Here is a 22,849-nt window from a genome sequence, read left to right on the forward strand (position 1 = left end):
GTAGAAAAGGTAATTAAAAAGAAGAGTCAGAAGGGCAGACTACATGCAGGCAGGGTGGATATTATTTTAAAACACCGTTTTAGAATGTAAGGGTATATTTCTGATTTCAAAGAACCTTTGAAAAGAGCAAAGAAGCCTGGATAAACAACAAACTTCCTTAAGGAAAAGGTTGTATCTCCCAAATTTTAGATTGTGCCCAACTGAGGAGAGAAAAACATAGATTTGTTAAGTTAAATATAAAATCGTAATAAGACAATCAAGACAATACTGTGTGGTGTAAAAGCGCATACCTGTTTCTCAAACACATCAGCAAGCAAGAAACCTTGCAGCATCCCTTGACGGCCGACACGTAAAAGGAGCGCTCCACGATAAGGTCCTGGCATAAAGCTGGCTGAAATCTTCGCCTCAGTGGTCACTAGTGGAGAGCTCAAAGAGGTGCTCACGTCGGCACCCTCCTCCACGGAGAAAGCGCCGCGGGAAAGGTCTCACCGGGGCGGGTATCTGCAGAAGAGGCTCTGGAGCAAAGCCGTTCGAGCAGACAGCGGCAAAACCGCTACGAGTTCAGCGGCTGTAGAGACCGAAGTGAGGATTTGCCGAAGCGCTGAGTGCGGTAACAAATCGCTGTTTACAGAGAGGAGTGGTGGGTGACAACGGCTTCAGCAGTTTTGAGAGGGCTCTGGGGGGAACCTGGGAACCACTCTCCAACAGGTCCAACTTTGTAGACAAATTGGCAGAAATGGTAACAGCAGTAAACACAGGGGCAACTGTGAAAGAACAGGAAAGAGTCAGCAGCGTTTGGAGTGGGAAGGTGCCTTCACGTGTCTGTTGCGTCATTTTGAAAAAGTTACCGAGCACGTGGACAGGAGCGATCTGCCTGACAGAGTTGGGTTTTATGAAGACTTTCGAGATGCTCATAGGTGAAAAAGGAAGCTCCTTCCACGGGCCACTAATTGATTACGGAATAAGAGCCAGCATGATCAGTTTTTGCAATGCAGAAAGATGACAAGCAGAGTTTCTTAGGGATCTGTGCTGCAACCTAGTATAGGTATGCTCGTAAATAATTTGTTAAACATCATGAAGTGAAAAGTTTTACTGGTGATTATTAAATTATTAGAGATAATTAAAAAAAAGCCAGCTGAGAAGAGTTGCACAATAATTTCATGCTACCGAATGAGTGGGCAGTAATACAGCAAGATGACATTTAATATAGATAAATGCAAAGTAACACAGAGAGACAACCCCAATACAAAAGTTCAGTGATATGTTCTGCCCTACTCATTCAGGTTCTTAACATTGCTGTGGGTAGGTTGTGGAACCAGCTAAATACCCTGTAGTTGCCAAACAAAACCAGCCCAGCCCCTCCCAAGCAGACTGGTTCAGAATATCCAGGAAGGAAATAGCAAGCTGGACAGAATACACTAAAATGCTACAGTATAAATCCCTTTGCACCCTCACCATGATTACATCCAGTCTTCAGCTCCCAAAATCCTGGAGACTAAAGCCTAGAAAAGATGTAACAGACTTAACAAAAGGTGTGGTAGGGCCACAGAGATGAACAAAGATTAAGAAAAGCTTGTGTACTTGGAGGGACTGGGTGTGCTACAGGTCTGCAGCCTAGAAAGGAACTGAAAGGGAGTTATGAGCCAGTAAAAGTATAAATCTCTGGAGAAGCTGAACAGCTGATAAATATTCCCTATTAACCATAACATAAGAAACAGGAGAAACAAATAGGTAAAATTATAGAGAAGCAAACAGAAGGAGGTAATTTTTCACACAGTATGTTGGAATTTGTTATTCCAGGAAAATGGCAAAAATTTACATAGGTTCAAAAAGGATTTTGACCAGTTCAGAGAAGAAAAACATATCAAAGTCTACAAAATACAGAGATACAGACTCTGGTTCAGGAAGCCTTTGAGCTGCAAGCGACTGGAAGCTGGGAGGTTACGCAGCAGAAGCGTCACTGCATGCTCGCCTTGTTTGCTGCTGGCCACTGGCAGAGACAAGATACCAAACTAGGCGAGCCTGAACGTGAATTACGCCAGTCTTACGGGTCTGGGTTTTTTCTCCCCGCAAGGGGTGAACGGTACGTAGAGCATTAGTAAGGACAGCCAGGCCGGGGATAGGATGCTGACGGGGCAGTAGCCCTGACTGGTGGCATGTGGCGGGGCACTGCCCTGGGTGGTGTAACAGGAGAGACGGCATTGCTCTGTAGATGCCACGGAGATTAGAGGCTATAGTCCTGAATCAGGCAGTGCTACAGTGAGTGTCGTGTATGACTCACTTGAAACAACTGTATTTCTCAGGGAATCTGGTAAAAGTTTCTGTGTCTAAGTCTCTCATCAGATCTCATCTCTGGGTCTGTTGGATGCTCTCCCTCACCTACCACCTACCTACCCTGGCGAGTGTCACATGGAGATTAGACTCACACATTGCTGGGTGAGCCTGACAGGACGTGTCAATTTGGGAAACTTTACTTTTAATCTCTTTTCCATAGAGGTTTCAGGTTTCTTTTTTTTTTTTTCCTTTTTTTTTTCCTCCCCAGGGATATCTGCCTGGGATTATCAGTGCCACAGTCATCTGAACAAAACCAAGATTTATTAAACACAGACAGAACATGAAATCCAAGTGAAAGAAACAGTTTGCATAACAAATCTCATTATATTTGCATTTCTCATAGAGTAAGCGAGGTAAGACATTCTCAGCTTAATTACCAAGAAAGAAGGAAAGCCTCTGCACCGTGACAGCAATACTCTGTCTGGTATCAGCCTGGGGCCTCCTGCCAGCATGACACTGCTCCCTGGGGACGTGCAGCCTCCATTCACCCAACCTATCAAGTTACCCCACTGGCTGGAAAGCTGACATACCACGAAAGACAGTAATCTGTAAGGATTTCCTGTATTGTCCAAAAACCAGGCCACTGACTACCTGAAAGACTTTTAAGAATAGTTAGCAGGCAGTTTCCAAAGCCTTTGTGATATCGCACCTCACAGATCAGGTCATACAACTCTATTAAGACTCTTTTTAAAATATCCCCAAAATAGGGGTTTTTTCCTTTCCCGTAAATGATGAATTGCTGATTGAAACACAGACCTTCTCTCAACTTCTTTAATGTTAATTTTGCTTATTGGCTCAAATTTACAAAGAAATAGAGAATTTGAAATTTGTCATGAAGGTAAAAAACCTGCTGCTTCTGAGAAATACTGTTGCAGGAAATATTGGAGACATGCATTTTCAACCCACTCCTTTAGAAACCAATGCACAGAACTGTTAGCACAGTAACCAAAATTAGATTATATATTATATTCCTTGCTGTGAGAGGAAAGGACTAGACATGGTAGATTGATCCTAAATACAAAATTGTCTTCGTGGACTTCAGTGTTTGTAAGTTCAGGTCCTAACTAGGAGCATTTAGATGTACCTAAAAATCGTTCTTAAAAACAAAACAAAAAAGCCCCCTTTGATTGATGAATGTCAAGCAGATCAACTCACTTTTCCTGAATAATCCTACATTCCTGATAAGCAAAGTAGATTGACATGAATTTTACAACGTTTCTTTGGCCACTGAAGAAAGTAGTTAATTAACAAGAGAAGAGACAACTTGAAAAATGAAGATTTTGTTGAAATGAGCTAAAAGTGAAGGGAAAAAAGATAAAATGTTTGATCTTAGGTGACTTATGGTAGATTTTATTTAATATTTATTTTAAAATGATATCATTTTCGTAGCAGTCTCAATATGCCACAGTGGCATAAATATTTATTCAGAAGCAGAACAATTTTGTAAAGAAATGCCTGACAAAAATAATTGTCAATGCTTATACTGATTTTCTCCTGGTAGTTTCTCAGGAAAACCCTTTTTCCACTAAATCTGAACGTTCTCTGCTTTGTTTTCCTTAAATCTGTGTTTAATCCATTTTTTGTCACCCCTGAATAAGCTACTGATTACATGACAGTCCTCTTCTCCTATTAAGAGGGAAAACGCAGGCCTGAGCTGGAGGGATGCTCGAGTGCGTTAGCCCAACACCAGGTCTACGCATGATTTAGCAGTGCAGGTGCAGCTAAGGTGATCTAATGGCTTGGTGCGCCTGAAAATGTCGGCCCTTCTTTCCTTCCGTACGGCATCCCCAGCTACGTGCTTCCGCTGCATCTCCTTTGTTGCCACTGGCACGCGTTGACATTGTGCTGGATCTTGAGCAAAGGAAGAAAATGACTTGTCTTACTTTGGAAATTGTTTTGATTATTTTGCATCACCGCTGACATTAGGTAGGACGTTATGAAAGCAGATCTTTAGGTATAATGCATCAGCACTTTCTGCCTGTGCCTGTTTGACACGCATCCAAAATGTTCAAAACCACAGGGAAGTTACAACACAGTAAAATCCTGTTGAAGGAGGGGCAAGCATTTGCTCATGCCTGAAGTATTATATTGTTACTGGCAACAGAATAACAATTAACCCAGCCAAAAGTCAGGTCAGGCATTTCTACCATTGGAGACAGTTAGAAAAATTCCACTGACTTCAGAGACGGTAAAGCCCAGCACAAAGGTAAGATTAATCCGCCCTTTGCCTTCAGTGGATCATATTAATGAAATGGATTGACTTAAAAAGTGGCCGCTCTGAAGCCTCAGCTTATATTGTCTAAAGCTATTTCATACTTCAGCGTTATCTACTGATGACATACAGCTAAAGGACATTTTAGTGTGGGATTTTCACTGGTTGACACACAATGTTACCAGAATTAGAGGACACTCGGTCCAACCCCAACAACAGGAAGGTTTCTGTCTTCTGAGGTGTTTCCCTGGGTGTTTTTACCACCCTGTACCACAACCCTTCTTAAAAGGAACCTTGATATAGGCCAGGGGATTACTGTTTCATCCTCATAAAGTAATGAAACCAGAAAAGAACAGAATTGAGAAAATAACGTATTTAAGTAATGTAATAAAAGTAAGTATAAGTAATATTATAAGTAATAAGTAATATTATAAGTAATATTATAATATTATAAGTAATATTATAAGTAATATAAGTATAAGTAATGTAATATTACATTACTTATTTAAGTAATTAATAAAATATTAAAAGCTATTTATGTTTTGTGGGAGTTTGATTCAGCTTGGTTTATAGCTTTGATGAGTTTTCTATGACATTTTCAATAATACATTCCAAAATACTAGCATGTTTTTAAACAGTTAATCTTTTATGCTCAGAACCAGTTTTCTGTGTTCAGAATCATATTCAGCCCCTAGACATTTTAATAACGCTTTAAGAAAGCTATATACTGAAAATATAGATGCAATGTTGTCATTCAAACATAAACCTGATACAATATTAAAATTTCTTATGAATTTTTTCCAGAAAAAAGAGAAAACTTATCACAGTTGACAAGCTTTACAGTGAGAAAAGCCTTTTTTTTGAGCAAAAGATTGTTCAGTAGCAACGTTAAATATTGCACTGCATTGAAGTGTGTCTGTAAACAGCCTTCTTTCGGCTCAGTATGATGTAGATATAAATAATGGGGAAATAATGAAATTCTATTTTAAACTAAGGACTGAAAAGACAGTGGGATAAAATCTGTAACTTTCCATTATTACTTTTATGATTTGTTAAGCTCAGTGGAACTAGCGATACATTGTGAATAGCACATTTTAAAAATCCTCTATTGCACGGAGGTGCGATAATAACTTAAAAAACAAAGGAATTACAGAAATCAACATGCAGCTAGTACCCCATCAAATGAAATGTAGTCTTGTCTGCACGATTTTTAACTACTGTTGGCGTACACAGCAGCTAAAGACATTAAAGCCGCAAGAGAGAGAGAATGCAGTATGCCCTATTTTCACGCCAGACTATTTGCGTTTCGCATCTAACGAGGCTGGGTAGTCGATCCGTTCCACAGTCGTCACTCAATAGCTCAATCGTCACAACGCTTGTTTAAAAATAGCCCGATTGCTCACGTAATTAACGAGGTGCCTTTCATATCGGCGATGGCACTGTCGCCTCGGCACTCTGCACGGGGCCGTTTCGGTGGCTGTGCGGAGAGCGGGAGCGGAGCACGAGGTGGGGCCGCGGGCCGGGCAGACGCGCGTCCCTTGGCCTGCGGAGAAGGAACGCTTTCCTGCTGGCGCCGGGCCCGCCATGGCCTCCGTGGGCTGGTGGCCAGCGTGGTGCAGTGCGGCCGGGACAGGCGGGGCGGGAAGAGTCCTCCACGGCCAGCGGCCCGCTCCGGCCTCTGCTCGGCTGCCAAACCGCACCCTCGTGTTGGGAGGAAAAGCAAAGGCTCGGCCGGGGCTGCCAGTCCCGAGCCTCGGCCGGGCCTGGGAGCCCTGAGCCGCAGCCGGGGCTGCCAGCCCTGCCTCGCCGCTGCTCCGGTGTCCCGTCAGTGGGAGCCGTTGTCCGTCCTGGCTGCGTGCTCTCCCCGCAAGGCACTGAGAAGTGTCTGACTGGGAAGAAAAGCTTTGCTGCCCCGTGCCGGTTCCTGATGTCCGCAGTCCCGCAGCAGCCAGATGTCTCCGACGAAGGCGAAAGACCTTTGCTGGCGACAAGCAGCGACTGTTGGCTGCAGGAGGAGCGACTGGAGACTTGCAAAGCTCCGCGCCTCCGGGCAGTCAGCGCAGCTCCGGGGTTTACGGCCGTGGCCGGGGCCCATGCGCAGGCACGCTCGCTGACTCTTGCTGGGGACTTCTGCGCTATCATTTCTCATTTCACGCAGTTGTTTAGAAGCTGTTGCTGTGAAGTTACAACTCCCAGTAAATAGAATAGCACATCGTTTTGGACGGCCTCTGGCAGCAGTTTATGCTCATAATGCTGTTTGGTAAGCCGGTGAAGCATCCATCCGATTTCCTAAAGAGCATTTTCTGCTTAGGTTGTGGCTCTATTAATCTGTTCAAGCCAATTCTATAAAACCCAGACCATCTGTATTTGTGAAGATCACGCTTTATTTAGATTTTCTTTGTGTCTACGGTCAGTGGATGATTAAAAGTACTAGTGGATGATTAAAGTACTATATATCGGCCTGTTATAGGGACCTTCTAAGTAGCGTCTCCCAGTATTTGAGTAACAGCTGGTACAGTTAAGTCCAGCAGGAAAACAAATAACAGCTACAAATAATGGAAATAGCTAAGCTTTTGCAGTGTATAATGGCTGCAAATAGTGGAAATAGCGAAGCTTTTGCAGTGTTTCAGCCTATTCACTAGGCTTTTGTTTTATTCGTAATTACTGAAGTTTTCTTGTTAATTACACAGCAATGTTTAGTTAACATTTTTGTATCAAGTATGCATGGTATTTCTAGGAAAATTATGAAGCAGTCACTAAAGATCTGTCCCAACAAGCTTGTTGAGGGCCCCAAAGAGGACTCCTGTAGGATTTGTATGAATATAATACAGCTCCCTTGGCTAATGTTTCTCTTTCTCTTTCCCCCCGCCGCCAATTTTCTCCTGCCTCTCTCCTGAAAGTAGCACCAACTTAGGTTCTGTTGCACGACTTGGCAAGGAGGCATTACTTAATGGACTTTATTGTGCCTACAAGCACGGGTACCATACAACGCCAGGGAGCTCCTCCGTGACAGACTCAGAACCGCGCAGGCGGGACGGGAGGCTGCAGACCTCGAGTGCAGCACTCGTGTCAGGTTGCCTGGGGCCTCGTCCAGTCCAATCAGGGCTATCTCTAAGGATGGACCCCAGCCTGTCTGGGCAACCTCTTCCAGATTACCCACCCGCACGGTGAAAACTTTTTTCCATACAAAACCAGAATTTCCCATGTTCCAACTTGCCCCGCCACCTCTCATCCTGTCCCTGTGGACCTTTGAGAAGTCTGCTGCATCTTCTCTACGCCCGCGTGTTAGGTAGTTGTAGTCAGCGGTAAGATGTCCCCTGAGCCCTGCCCTCTCCAGGCTGAGCACACGCGGCTCTCAGCCCCGCCGTGTGCCCCAGCCCCATATCACCTCAGCCCCCTGTGTGCCCCAGTCCCGTATCACCTCAGCCCCCCATCTGCCCAGCCCCAAATCACCTCAGCCCCGCCGTGTGCCCCAGCCCCATATCACCTCAGCCCCCTGTGTGCCCCAGCCCCGTATCACCTCAGCCCCCCATCTGCCCAGCCCCATATCACCTCAGCCCCGCCGTGTGCCCCAGCCCCATATCACCTCAGCCCCCTTTGTGCCCCAGCCCCATATCACCTCAGCCCCCTGTGTGCCCCAGTCCCGTATCACCTCAGCCCCCCATCTGCCCAGCCCCAAATCACCTCAGCCCCGCCGTGTGCCCCAGCCCCATATCACCTCAGCCCCCTGTGTGCCCCAGCCCCGTATCACCTCAGCCCCCCATCTGCCCAGCCCCATATCACCTCAGCCCCCTGTGTGCCCCAGCCCCGTATCACCTCAGCAGCCTCAGCTGGACTCGCTTCAGTACGTCAGCTGGAGAGCCCAGCGTGGGCTGTACACAGACACCCATCGCCCGCCAATCCAAGCCATGATGCTTGGGTTTCCTTCCCTGTGTCCTTATGAAAATTCCAAAAAATGAAGGATGGGCTGAGGCCGGGGAAGGTGGTATCACGCGGGTGCGGTCACGGCTGGGCTGGGTGTAGTGGCTCCGTCAGAGAGGAGCTGCTGTGTGACAGCCAGCACGAGGAGCAGGGCAGCCAAGGAATGCACGGAGACGAGCTTTGCTGTTGTGGCTGTTATTTCCCTGCTCCGGTTTAAGCAGCACGCTGCAGTGTTTGTAACTTGCCAACGCAGTGTCACACATACTCTGGAAGTGCGAGCCAGAGGAAATGAGCTCTGCACTCACACTTGGATTACTTCTGCTGAGAATGGCTTCAGGACGAGCTCTTACAGCAAAGTAGCCTCCTGAAATTTGGAAATTTAAGGAGTTATTTTCCATATGACACTGATGTTGACGTTAAGGATTTGCTCAGGTGCTAACATACGTTTCCGAGGTATACTGGCAGCACAAGACAACTGGCAGAGCTCGAAACATCTTTTTAGTTCTTTTTATGTTGTTCGTTATAGTGAACCTGATTGGATTACTAATAGGAGATGTGTTGTTTTAACTTCTTTTAACATGCAAGCGATACAGAATAGTTTGTGAAATATTTCCAAGTTAATGTAAAAAAATATAGGAGTTAATCTTAGGGGCCCTGACGTAGCAAAGAAATACAGCAAGTGCTTCATCTTAAGCACACGCTTAAATCCATTTCAGCTTAGCAAAGCAGGTAAGTGTTTGGCTGAACCGTGGCCAAGCAGCTCTGGCAACCGCTTCCTTCCGAGGGAAAGGTTTTCTGTCAAGTGCATTTCCTTGGTGCCTGCTAATGTGCCACAATCTAAATGACAAGGGACAACGTTCTCCGGCAGGCGCTGGCAGTAGTGAAGGGGTTTACGCTCGGCCTCTGCTTTTCTCTGCCTGAACTGTTGTTCCAGATGGGCTGCTCGTTTGCTTGTTAAGAAGTTGAGTTAAAATACTCCCTACTCCATACTCAAATTTCAAGACGGTGAAGGGAAATGCGTTCTTAAACTATTGCATTTGGTTTTTAAGAATTATGAAAATTGGGTCAGGTGAATCTAGGCTGCCTGCGAGGGACGATCCCATTCCCACCTGCAGCTGGACGCCTGCGACGTGGGTGCCTTTGCTGGAGCTCATTGCCTTGGGCTTTCTTACAGTCAACAGGGGGAGAGGCACTTTCATGGTAACGCTCATCTGACTTCTTTCAGATGTTTGCTTCAGGAGGATGAGATGAATTGCGTTTCAAAAGCTCCCGATTCTCTCTGTCGGGGATAAAAGGATCCCAGAGTGACTAGGTCAGATGAATTTGGTCCTTGTGTCCATAAAAATGGAACTTTAGAAACGAGCAGCAGTAAAACGTGGAGCTGAAGTGATTGAAAAGTAAAATCTGCTTACTTCATTAAATCTGATACAACTATTTGAAAATCGCAGAATATGTCATGAACCTCCCATAAACGTTTTCTCATTAATAAAAACCCCTAAAAGCTAAAAAAAGAAGTTTATTTTAATTGTAATTATTGTAATAGGAAATAATTCACTTCGGGCACAATGGGGCTATAAGCTTTCTCACACCGGAGGACTTCATAGCTCCGTGATATCAAGTATCATCGATTCATTGAGGGAAAAATAGAAACATTACCTAGGAAGGGATAAGACCAATATTAGTACAAAAGTTAGAGTACAGTATTATATTTCAATCCGAGCTAAAAATGAAACAAAAATATATGTCTGATGTAAACGAATGTTGATGGTGCGATGCAGAAAAAAAGAAAAGCATATTACAAAATTTATGTTCAGGGCATACAGAAAAAAGTCATTGAAAGAGACAGGGAGCGAGTGTGTTCCTTGGTAAATGAGCACTTCATGTCTGATCTCCTTCCTCTTAATCTTTCACACACCTTCTGAGGAAGAGATTTAAAAGATCTGCTGGAGATTTGGAAGAGGTCTAGTACATTGGGATAGAGTGAGCTCCGTGAGTAGGGTTTTAAGAATATACTGAACCCAAAGCGGGAAGTTTTCTTGTTTGCCAGCTTATTGTTACCTCAATTTTCCCATGATATACATTGGTACCCGATAAAAACATGAAATGCTATTTACATTTCCTTTCTGCTCAGCAGACCCTGTCCATCATCCAACAGTGGACTGCTGGATTGCAAGGCAGTACCCTGCCAATTCAAGCTAGTCCAGGAGCTGATAGTTCCGATCCTTCCCACTAAAAGACATTTTTTTGTGAAATACGGTCTATCACTTGGCATTGAGAAGCAGAAAAAAATCCCTGTTGTACTTGGAGGATGTTTGAGCATTTACACTGTAACACCAAGGGGAAAAAAAGAGACATTAACAATAACAATTTCCTGAGCAAACCTCCTTCAAAGAGGACTGATTGGAGGCTAAAAATGGGCACGGGTTCAGGTATTTTTATGACTTTTATTTGCCACATGAGAGAGTTAAAAGCCAATGGACTGTGAGTCCATGCAGGAAAGCAGATAAAGTATTTCCCTTTTTTCCACAGAAAAGTCTGTATTGGCATTATTCGGCTATTTAGTATGAGCAAAAGAATGGGCGGCAAGCACATGCATACATTAAAGGCTGCAATTTTTTTATTCATCTGTATAGTCAGCCCAGGGTACATCGCTGCTGGAGGATATTGCTGAGGAAGTGGTTTGAGAGATTTAGAACAGGATTAGGCATCTCTATGAATAGGAGTAGCTCTGCTGTTGCGCTGATGAGGTTAAGGGAATTACGAGGGATATCGCCCGTCAGCCCCAGGCCGTAAGCTAATCACCAGCTGGGCTCGGAACGGAGCCCCCTCCGCTGTTTGGCACAGTGCTGCATGTTTGGCTGGGGCCACTGCCGAAGGTTGCGAAGAATCAGCAGCCTCACGTTGCTGCCCGAGGCAAGGTGCCTGTGCCGGTACAGTAACTCCTCCCGTCACACCTTCCAGTGTATACCTGCCAGGGAGTGCTGCCTCCCCTTACACAGTTGTATGAAGCTTAATTTTTAGTTGAGAATTGCCATCCATAATAGATACTGAATCTATTTTTTCTCAGAGAATTTTAAATAATTAATGGGCCTTTGTGATGTAAAGAGGCCAGTTATAAATCATCTGAGCAGCACCTAGACATTTTTGAGGTCAGCATTCTCAAATGAATTACATCTCTCTGGGGCCGTCTATTCTAAATACAATTCTGAAGAGGAATTATGCATGTAATATTTCCTCGTGAACAAGTAATCTCCATCACGGATTTAATACTAAAGCTTTACAATCCAGTAAGGTTGCTGTGTTAGTGGCAGAGAGTACTAATTTTCTGCTCTGTCATCAGAGCCCCTTTCATTCAGCTTATGTACATACACATTTGTCCCCTGGGGAGAACCTGTTGACAGGAGTGCTATCTGATTTTACAAAGCCCACAGCGTAAATGCTGTAACGTGGAAGTGAGAACCTTTGCTGTGGTTTCAGAGGCCCAGAGGCGGCCTGGCAGCGCACAGGCGTCTAGAGCTCACCCTCTGTCGTCATGCGTTGCAGAAAGGATCCGGACTCAGACACTTCCGTGTATCACCAGCTTTACAGCGTTGGACTACAGTCCAATTACTGTTGCTGAATTACAGTCACCTATTTCCCTGTCATTCTGTACTTCAGGAATAGAAACATTCCTGATAGCCCCTGCCAGGCTCCCAGCAGTTTCCAGTCTCAGCTGACGGGCTCAGCTGCTGACCCCTGAAGATACAGGCACACAAAGAAGGGAGACGAGCTGATGAAACTGCCTACAGAAAAAAATATTTTAAAACAGTTTGAGATATCCAAGTATCACCTGAATTTCCCAGAGCTAGCCCTTCAGATGATCCGGACTCAGTTTCCCTCTGCCTTGTGGTCGGGTCCCCAGTGATGAGGCAGGGCTTGTGTAATGGCAAACTGGCACAGAAGGCTATTGACCAAGTGGCCTCTTGAGAAAGCCTGAGGTGACTTGTGCTCCCGCTGCGAGCTTAAGGAAGAGTTAAAGCAAGATAGAGGTAACTGCAGAGAAAGACCCTTGGGGAGGGAAGGATGGGAGAATCTTGGCTTTTCATGACATCCAGGGGATGAGAGGTGGTGTAGCTGCTTCTGCTAAGGAATCAAAGTAGGCGACTGAAAAGCATGGGAAAAAAGCAGATTTGAGAATGATCTGCTGAGCTCAGGAGAAAGAGTATTAAAACCAAATTTATCTTGACATGAGAACCGCCGAATGAGCCCGGTGGCCTGGTGCTCCTTTGGACTGGACCATTCGAGGGGATGCCTTGACAGATCCGCTGAGGAGGGGGAGACAAGCAGGTTCAGAGCCTGGTGCTGGAGAAGACCCTGCCTAGATGTGCCAGTTATTAACTACATCATATGTAGTTTATGACCAGGAGACGTTCACGCGAGTACAAAGGCTAATGCCTCCATAAGCTGTACTTTAACACGGCAATTTTAGCTCTTGTGCACTGTTGTCTGGGCAGAGGTCAAATCCTTCCTTTCCCAGGAAGAGCTTTCGTAAAGGCTGGAAAAAAACTTTCTGGCTTACGGACTGCTTGTGGAATCCCTCCAGAAAAAGGGATCTCCTATTTCCCTTTCCCCTCCGCCCTGTGGAGCAGAAAACAGGCGTAAGATGATATCTGAACAGACAGAGGTGGGTGCGTCTGCCAAGCAGTTAGTTGAAAGCTCCTCTAGTGATGGCTTTTTGTTAGTGGCCAATGTACCCTTTGCTGTAAAAACACGGTAAGGGGAAAATAGTTACCGGGCCATCACGATCATTTTCTGTTTGCGACTGGCCAGTTTCAGGGGCTACTGTCCCCCAGTTATTTGCCATATTCCTCATACTGGATGTCCCCAGCGCTTCACTAGAGTTTGCTGAGCAGGACAGACAGGTAACAGGAGACGAGCCGAGTTTCTGTGCTGCCACAGCTCGGAGCCTGATGTAGGGCCCGATCCACGCAAACCGCTGTTGGTTTCCATTTACCGTCCTGAGCCAGGCCACGCACCAAACCCGCCGGGTTCAGCCCTGCTCCAGGCTGGCGAAGCTGCAGGTGGCACGGGCTGTTGCGTACCTCCTTCTGAAGCGTCAAGGACAGCCTCGTTTTGTGGTGTGGTGACAGAAGATTTTTCCCGTGTCATTGGCTCTACGTGGCTTTATCAGTGCATTGCGTACTTAAAAGTAAACGTAGTAGAAATCAGTTTGTTGCCCTGTAAAAGCATAAATGGGTTTGAGAACAGCTTTCATGTAAATTATAGCTCATTAGCCTCTACTTAAGTAGTACCGCATTGCCAAAAGATAGCAGATAGATAATAAATGAGAGATTAGCGTAGGGTGGGGCAGGGCTGGGGAGGGGACGAGAGCCAATTAAGGAGGGAGCAGAACTCAAATAAGGAAGTCATTTAGAACTGAAGTGTGACTTGATTTTGCCCAGAAGTAACCTCGCTCCAAACGCCCAGAATATTTGCTTTCCTTAAAAAACACGACGCTAAGTGATGGGAGAGCTGCGGGGAGTAGCAGGCACTGCTTGAGAGATCTGCGGGCAGCTTTTGCTTCTCTCCTGCTGATCCCGCGGTGGCTGGCATTTACCCTAAAAACCCCCAGCCTGCGAGCGCTGCCCGCACAGCCGGGCACCAGCCCCCAACGCGTCGCTGTCCCCCACTCGCGCAGCGGGAAGGCAGCGCCCGGCCCCGCCGGCTCGGCCCCGGGGAGCCCGGGGCCAGGGCTGTGACCCGGCGGGGCCCCCGGGTGCCGCCGCGGGGCCCAGCGCAGCGCCCGCCGTGCCCTCGGCACGGCCGCGGGTCCCCGCAGGGTGACGGCAAGCGGCGAAAACCGCAGAAGCGCTCGATTCCATCGACGCCTTTCTCTTCCGAGCACCTTCCCGTCCCCGAGCCGTTCCCGGGCGGTTGTGTCCCGGTTACAGCGCCCGAGGCGGAGCGCGGACAGGCCCGCGCGGCGCTCCCCAGCGGTGAGGGGCCTGGGAAGCGGGAAAACGGCCCTGCCGGGCGGCTCTCGCTTGGGCTGTCGGGGTGGGTGACAGAACCCCCTCCGGTGACAGAACCCCCGTGCCGTCCTTGCCCCCCTCGCCAGCGGGAGGGCTTGTTTCCAAGCAGTGGCACAAACGGACACGAGATGCCCGCTCCCCGGTAACGGGCCGGGATGGAGCGGGGCCCCCGGGGGAGCTGTCTCCTCCCCACCGCTTCCGCCGACCCGGACCGGGCCCGCACCGCTGCGAGAGACCCAGCCCGGCCCCTCGGGCTCCCCGCCGCGCCCGGGCGCGGGCAGCCGAGCAGCGGCGGCGGAAGACGCGCGAACTCCGGTGACGCCCGCCGCCAGCCGAGGCCGAGTAACGGCACCTCAGCCTCCCCCGCGCCGCTCCCCGCGGGGCCGAGGTGCGCACCGCCTCGGGGGCCCCACCCCGCGCAGCTGCAGCTCGGCCGCCGCGTCGGGGCCTCGCAGCGCCCGCCTCCTCCGCGCCCGAGCGCCCGGGGCACGGCGCTGCCGCCTCCCGCCGCCGCCCCCCGCAGCGCCGCCCGCGCTCCGGCCGCGGCCCCGCCCCACAGGCCCGGCGGCGCCGCTCCCGCCCGCCGGGGGGCGCCCGCTCCGCGCACCCGTTCCCGCCGCGGCGGCCGGCGCGGGGGAGGGGAGGGAGATGAGGTGAGGAGAGGAGAGGAGCGGAGCGGAGGGGAGCACAGCACAGCACCGCCCGCAGCCCCGGGGCGGGGCGCGCCGCCCCCCGCGCTTTGTGCCGCTCCTCGCCCTTCCTCCCCCTCCCGCGCGGCGGCCGGCGGGGCGGGGGGAGGGCGGCAGCGAATCAGCCCGGCCCGGCGGGGCCGCCCGCCCCCGGCAGCCGCCTCCGCCATTGGGCCTGCCCAGCCCTCTCCCCGCCCCACCGGGCCGCCGCCGCCGCCGGGGCTCCCCGCCGCGGGGAGGGCGCGTTCCTGCGGCCGCGGTGCGCCTCAGCCGCCGGCGGCAGCGCGGGCGGGCCCCAGCGCCGCCCCCGAGCGGCGGTCCCGGGCAGCACCGCCCCCGGCCCCTTCCCGCCGGCGCTCGGCTCCCGGCGGCCGCCTTCCGCCGCCCGCGGGCGAGGAGCAGCGGCGGCAGCAGGAGGAGGCGGCGGCGGGCGGCTCACCTGGGCCGGGCCGGCGGCGCCCCCGCGAAGCCCCCGGGCGCGGCCGGGCGGGAGCGGCGTCGAGCGGGACGCCCCGCGCAGCGGCTCCATGGCGACCGCGGCGGTGGAGCCGGTCTACGGGCTCTCCGAGGACGAGGTGGGTCGGGGCGGGGGGGAGCGGCTCGGGAGCCCCCGCCGGGGGTCTGGGCCGCGGCCACCCTGGGGCCGGGCCGGGGGCGGTAGCGTGCCCGTGTGCCCGTGCCCGCGTTGCCCGCGCACGTGTGCGCGCCCGTGCCCGAGTGCGGCGGGGTGCGGGGAGCCCCGCCCGCCGCGGGGTGACAGGCGCCCTTCGCCCGGCCGCCCCATCGCCATTAGCCGCGGTGGCGGGGGGGGCTGCGAGCAGCTGGTGCCGGCGGGCAGCCCCGCCGGCCGGGCGAAGGTCGAGGGTCGGTCCGGGAGGGCGCCCGGCGGGCCCGCCCCGCTCCCGCGGGGCTCCTCGTCCCCGCCCGGCAGCGCTGCCGGCGGCGACCGGGGGCGGGGAGACGTGGCGGCGGGTCCGCGGGGCGCCCGGTGCCGGTGAGCGCCGGCAGCCGCGGCCCCGGCAGGTGCGTCCGCCCGCCCGCCCCGCGCCGTCCCGGGGCCCCGCGGCCGCCGCCCGCAGGGGGCTGGGGATGGGCGGCGCCTCCGCTGCGGGGGGCGGCTGGAGCCCCCCGGGCGGACCGGGGCGCTTTGCCGCGGGGCCCGGGAGCGGGCTCCCGAGGGGTCCCGGCGGCTGGCGCGCAGTCCCCGCTGCGGAGCGTGTCCCGGGCTGTGCCCGCTTCCCGTGGCCGGGTCCCCCCGCCACCTCTCGCCCCGGCGCGCGGCTCGGACGGGGGCTGGCGGCGAACAAAGAGCCGGGGCTGGCGATGGCGTAGGTGGGCGGCAGCCGCGGCCTCGCCGCCCGGCGCCGTGAGCGGGCTCTGCCGGGGTCCCCGGGAGAAGCCGGGGGCAGGGGGAGCGGGAGCTCGGCTTGAGGCGAAGGAGCTGCGCGGCCGAGCCCGCCGGTCCCCCGCCCCGTGTGGTACCGGGAGCCGGTGTCAAAGGCAGCCTGGTGCCTAACGCAGATGGTAAACTAGGTAGGACTCGTGATAACTAATCACCGCGTTCAGGCTTTATCAACTGATGCCGTCTGCAGAACCGTATGCAGTGCTAACAAATTCAATATGCATAAGCAGAGCAGTCCATTTTCTCTTACGTGACTGTTAAGAGCTGCAGTTAATGCCCTCTTTATTTCATTGCCTCGGTGAGGTACTCCTTTTTCTTAGCAGGCACTGTAAGAAAGCATCAGGAAAGGGGCAAGCGCTGCTGCTGTTCTGTGATTTCAGTGTAGCAACTGTTAGCATCAGGTATATTGCTTGCCCGGGTTGTATTGTTACAGGAGTGAATAATAATAATTATGACAATGTTACGTCCGCTTTTATGGCACTAAACATGAAGGGCTCTCTGTCATTGTTTTTGTGGTGTAGAAGAAACCGGCATAAAAACAATCTTCTGACTGTAGAAGCTGCCAGACAATTTTACTACCTGTTGTATTTGTATGGCACCAAACCTAGATGATTGTACCATTTAATTCCAATTGGAAAGGAGGTTCTTTGGCTGGAGTGGGTGTTTTTATAAAGGGGGGTGGTTAGTTCTGCTTTTGTTGATTTATAAGGCTATGAGCACAGTCTGATTTAAAATGTTCCATGTGTGTGTGCAGGTAGGGGAGAAGAGAGCGCGTTGCAAGAGCCTTGGGCGCTTGAGGTAGCAAGCACAACATCAGAGGAGAATCCTTTCCTCCCTGGGTTGTTTTCATAAGCCTTCATGTTGAGCTCACAAGCCTAGCTGGCAGCAGCCGAGGCTGCAGGAGTCCCCCGAGCGGCTTGCTCCGGCCGGCTCCCGTGTGCAGGAACGCCTCTGTGTCGCCAACTCTTCAGGGGACCCGGGCCCGCTGCCGAGCGATCTGCGGTGGTCCTGTCTGCTCCCGGAGCGCTGGAGGGCCTCTCTGGGCCGAAGGAACAGCTAGGCCAGCGGGGCTTGCTGTCCCAACGCGGGCACCCCAAAACACTTGATTGGTGGTGGTTACATGCTTTCGTGGTTTTGAGTATGTTGGGGAGTGTGATCTGTGAGGGAAAGGGAAGCCCCTGAGCCATCCTGCTGTGTCCCGAATAGGTGGCTGAGAACATAATAGGGGAGTCTGGCTGCTGCTTTTTTTGTTGTGTACTCGCCGATATCTTTTGTCCCTGCCTCCTTCCTCGACGTATGCTGGTACTTGCACAGAATGTTAAAGAGAAACGCATACACAGAGAAATGCCTTGGACGGAGGAGCGCAGCTCTCGGCTGTGCTGCTCGGCGCCCCGCTCTCCACCTTGGCTCTGAGGTGGAAGGGGTCTCACGAGAGCAAGGGCAGCTGCTGTAACGGTGCTCGCGTCCCCTGCTGCTCCGAGGGACCTGGCCTGCCAAAGGGTGGGCATGGCGGTCCAGGTAAGAAGAGGCGTCTGTCTCTCGCCTCCTGAGGTAAAACCAAGCTGTTTGAAAAAGAACTGCTTGGAAAAGCAAGCCTTCGGTCTCTCTGTGATGACCCACGACGGTCCCACGTCACGGATGCAGTGATGACTGCAGCCATGCTGCCTGTGAGGAGCAGTGGACCGGTTCTTTGTTCTCTGTGTTGCTGTAGATCGTGACGGTGCTGGACACTTCACAGAACAGAACGGGGATCATCGAAAAATACGACAGGAGACCGCAAATGGAAATAGGGTGGAAGAAAGAGGGAAAAGGGACAGGGTGAGGAAGAGCACGGAGGAGAACGTGGGCAGTATTACGCAGCCCGGTGGGCTGTAGTTTCAATACGCCAACAGCCTAAACCGTTGTCGAGCCTGTGGTAAACGTGTGGGCAAAGGAAAGCACTGAAGGAGGAGAATCTCTCTGGGGAAGGCAGCTGTAAGTAAGCTTCATTAAAGGTGAATCTAAAGAGTGGTTGAGAAAGGCAGGTATGTTTACAGTTTCATTGCACGCTGGCTTTTGTGGATAATGACTTCCCATTAGCATTGGTTCGGACTTGACTTGTCTCTTTGTTTTGAAAAGCAAAATCTCCTTGCTAGTCTTGAGAGGCCGAATCACGTATGCGGACGTATTTAGGCTATTAATTTTTCTTTGTTCCTACCTCAGTTTGACATACAGTTTGCAGTTCTGTTGTATACTGTTTTATGTAGGGTTTTAAGTGGGTCTCATGTAGAACTATCTGTCCTAGCACATTTGCTGATTGGAAAAAGGAGTTATTTAAATGTAAGCTAGACTTCCTTAATGGCTTCCCATAAAAATAGCAATATCTCTTACAAATAATTAAGCATAGGCTTAACTTTTACTTGCACAGTACACGTACGTGTCAGGAGGCCTACTTCATGTCTTAAATTAAGCATATGCTTAAGTGTTTGCAGAGTTTGTGCCTACATTAATCTCTGTAAATAGCTATAATTCTCAGTGGATACCTTCAATATGGACATCTGTTCTTATTTTGTTCAAATACTCTGATAGGCGTTAAGACACTTGGTAGTTTAGGGATTTACTGAGTCACAGATGACAAGCCAACCCTTGCATTTAGCCATTGTCAGGCAACGTTTTTCTTCAAATGTTGTTTTCGTGAATCTGCCTCTTTGTAAATATGAGCTATAAAAAATTTTAGATTAATCTATTCCTTAAAATCAGCTGTAAATCAAATTAACTTTGTACGAAGTTTTCAGCGTGAGGGTGACTTTAGCACGGGCACAGGTTGCCCGGGGAGGTGCTGGAGTCTCCCTCCTTGGAGCTATTCAGAAGCCATCTGGACACGGTCCTGGGCAACCGGCCCCAGCTCGAGCGGGGAGGTGGGCCAGACGACCTCCAGAGGTCTCTGCCAACCTCAGCCAGTCTGCCATTCTGCAAGATAATATTGGTGTAGGCTACTGGAAGCTTAGGTGCTCTCATGCAATCTTTAAATACAAGTATATTTAAAAACTTACACCCTTAGTAGCTGAAAATGCTGGTGTTCCTATGTAGAGCGCTCCTCCTCCCAGCCGCAGCTGTGTATCCATCGCGCACGCCCGGTTGGCGAGACGGCTGACTGTTAAACGCTCCCGTTGTTAACAGTGACGGGTCTCGGGAGTGGAGAGAAAGGGAGCAAAACTGGAAGCTCCGTCCCAAGTGACGCAAGCGATTTCCCCCAGCTTCCAGGCTTCGTTTGTTTAGGGAGTTCCTGAACCGCTGAATGCCTCAGGGCCGTTGATTTTCAGGAATTAATGGAGTGATCTCAAACTTAATTTACTTTTTAGTCATCTTTATTCCCCCCCCCCCCCCCATAAGAAGAAAAGAAATAATGTGTCCCTTAGAGAAGTACACCTCTCATTCATTTCAGTTTGGGTTTCTTCAGAGTCATGGAATGGAACGTGACCGAAACAAAACGGCTGTTTCCACAAGCATTCCCTTCCACTTTCTCCACGTGCTTGGGTGGAAGAAAAACTTGCAACTCCTTGTGTCTCATTTGGTTGAATAAATAATGTGTCTTCAGGAAAAGATCCTTGAAGAAAGAGTATCTTTTTATATTTGAAAATACGGGCAAAAAAGAGGTTCATCGTGAAACTGCTCTCTCCAATTCCAGCATTCTTCTCTTTTCAAGTTCTATTCAACTTCCATGCCTTGTGATTGAACAAACTGAAATTACAAGCTTCCTACTGAGATGACATTTTGTCACGCATTAGAAAGTGTCAGAAAGGAGCTTATGTTCATGAAAGTGTCTTGATGCATGAGGTATAATTGCATATGCCTTAAAATAAATAGTTTGGGATATAGTCACTGCAGCTTAACCTTTTTTTCTCGTCTTCATTCCTGTGTACTGTCCTGGGCAGAGCGTGGTGTGTGAGGAATGAACCCTGAAGGATTTCAAGGCCTCAGGAACCTCAGCGGCACTCGGCTTCAGTGGGACACGCTTTTGGTAAATACAAGCAAAAACCGTTTTCAGGTATAATGGAAATGGTACCTGTGGATGGGATGAATTCCTGTAAAGCGTAGGCTTACCTGTACTTTATCTGACATCAGGGTAAAGAACAAAAATAAGATTTGCCACACTGATGTCATGGTGAAGTACAGCTTGGGCCGTGAGGCGACAAGGCACGTGGCTGCAGTACCGTGATAAACCGTCTCTTTTTGGGCAGGCTGTTTCGAAGGGAGGCACGCGGGAAGCTGGCTTTTGGGTCTTGTGTTTACATGTTCCTGATGGATTTGGTGCTCTGGAATGGACTCCCTTGAGGTGTCTCTTTCCCTGTGCTCGACCGTCACGCCCATGAAGTTCGTCTGCCTATGTATTGGTGCCGTCCATGAGATGGGGCTGCGAGGGAATGCCTTACTGAAGGAACACCTTATTACCGCGCTGCTTACCGATTAACTCGATTTATTACTGAGGAAAAAGGCTTCAATTTTTTCTCCCCCACTTGACTCCGTGACAAAGCAGTGACACAGTGGAGTTGAGTGTTGGACTTCTGTACTTTGCATTTTAAGCAAACCATACGTTTTTGAAATAAGCATGATGGTGAGTTGTTGGGGGAAGTGTCTGTGTTCTAGGTGGTTGTAATTAGATTTAAGGTGTTTCCCGATACGTTGCCTCAATGGTAAAACTGTCTCTAGCTGCTCGCCCTGCTTTTGCACCGCAGTTGCATGGCCAGAGGTTTCTCAGCCCAGGCTGTCCCCCCTCAGGCCGCTGCCACCCTAGCGTCCGGGCAGGGCTCTTACGCTCTGTCCCCTCGTTGTGCTGGTTCCCAGCTCAGCTCCGGGAGCAGCTCGGGAGGCCTGGAGGGAGGACGAGAAGAGCGTTGGATGGATGACCACCTTTCAAAGGGCACGGGGCATCGCCGTGGGTGACATGCCGGAGAAGCAACTCGTAGGCAGTCGTGGTTGCTTGTCGAGCGCTGCCAAATCCCAGTGGTAAGGTGGAAAATGGGCGGAGCGGCGTGCGGGGCCAGCCTGCCTCTGGCTGCATCCTCCGGCTCCGCTAGCTCCAGCTCAGCCCGCAGCTTACATGAATTAGGAGGCTTTGATGTAGAAAACCACCGTGAGTTCCTGAGAAGGTACACCTTTCTTGAACAGCGCTGTGAACAGGCTCTTTAGAAAGAGAGGTCTGTTGTTTCTGCTCTGAGTCCTCTCGCTATATGAAAGCCTAACTCTCTCATCGGAGTGTGAGCAGGGGCCTCCCTTGGCCACAGCAGTGACACAGGGTCTTGGTAATAAGCAATTCAGAATAGTAACGTATTTAAATGACTTTTTAAGTGGAAAAAAAAATCTGAATTGGTTTTATAGATTCTAAGTGCATTGGCTTCCCAGGGATACCACGTAAAACTTTAAATGATGATTAAAAAGTCCAGATAAGGAAGCATTTCATAAATGAAAGGGCTTGCATATCTACTTGTTGTGGCATAGTAACAAAATGAATAGGCTGTGGTTCTCAGTAGGTCAATAGATTTTTATAAAAGCTTGCATTTTAAACCTGCTTTTAGTGAGTTACCAGCATATTTTTGGCCACTATTACTAACACTAAGTAAATTCTAGTTTTAATGTCAAATTAATGTAAAGACATTTAAGGTGGTTTGTATTAAAGCGTGGGTCTGAGGGAGTGAAGAGGTTTTAGTTTTATACATAACGTCCCTTCGGAGATAGCTCTGTCTCTCCTCCGCCCCTGCTCTCCTGCAAAGGGAGTGGGTTATTTTACACCTTGCGAGGGACGGTGCTGCGGGTAGTTGGGCCGCTGCTTCCATTGCTGCCCAAACACTGTTGTTGGGGAAGGGACGATAAGCAGCTCGCTGGGCTTCGTGCTTTCCAGACCCGTGTTATGGGCTGGCCGTTGGAGGGCACTGTGTAATGGTAAATGTGAGTGCAAGGTTATCAGCTGTTTCTGCACAGGTACCATTGTCCCAGGGAGTAAACATGGACTGTGAGCCCCACGCCTGTGGAGCAAAACCTTTCTGCTGCCACAGCAGTCTCCTCGATCTCAGGGGCACAGCTTTCGCTGGGAGTTACGTTTAATGAATCTCTAATAGGTTTTTTTTTGTTTTGTTTTGAAAATATGACCAGGCACGATATGAGTGCCAAATGAGCTTGCCTTTCAGAAGGGAATAAAATTAATATCTTAGGATGTTACGGGAAGAAAGAGTGCCCCACTGCAGCTTCTAGGTTGGAGTTGCGCCTTCGGACAATGAGAGGTTCAGGGGGTTATAACATTTAT

The 22,849-nt window shown here is 50.2% G+C and overlaps 2 protein-coding genes across 6 annotated transcripts in view; one reads left to right on the forward strand and one right to left on the reverse strand.

Moving 5' to 3' along the window:
• The window catches only part of NEDD4L (NEDD4 like E3 ubiquitin protein ligase), a 564,086-nt gene that overhangs the window by 343,956 nt on the left and 197,281 nt on the right, over positions 1-22,849 (forward strand). For 2 of the 5 annotated variants that reach the window (XM_075489076.1, XM_075489079.1), the window contains exon 1: positions 15,176-15,742. The exons of 1 other annotated variant lie outside the window; for it this stretch is intronic. In XM_075489076.1, the coding sequence (XP_075345191.1) occupies positions 15,695-15,742 (48 nt within the window). In that variant the 5' untranslated portion in view covers positions 15,176-15,694. Of the gene's footprint in view, positions 1-15,172; positions 15,743-22,849 lie in introns of those variants that run through there. 2 more of the 5 variants (XM_075489077.1, XM_075489078.1) reach the window with 2 other exon arrangements.
• On the reverse strand, positions 8,344-15,696 carry LOC142403029 (uncharacterized). Its single transcript, XM_075489097.1, has 4 exons — positions 15,607-15,696; positions 15,368-15,542; positions 10,023-15,051; positions 8,344-9,848 (listed from the first exon to the last, which is right to left on the reverse strand). Exons 1-3 carry the CDS (start codon positions 15,694-15,696, stop codon positions 14,060-14,062), a joined length of 1,257 nt encoding a protein of 418 aa, XP_075345212.1. The 3' UTR covers positions 8,344-9,848; positions 10,023-14,059.

This window comes from Mycteria americana, assembly GCF_035582795.1.
Source record: "Mycteria americana isolate JAX WOST 10 ecotype Jacksonville Zoo and Gardens chromosome Z unlocalized genomic scaffold, USCA_MyAme_1.0 Scaffold_30, whole genome shotgun sequence".
In the NCBI taxonomy this organism is placed as follows: Eukaryota; Metazoa; Chordata; class Aves; order Ciconiiformes; family Ciconiidae; genus Mycteria; species Mycteria americana.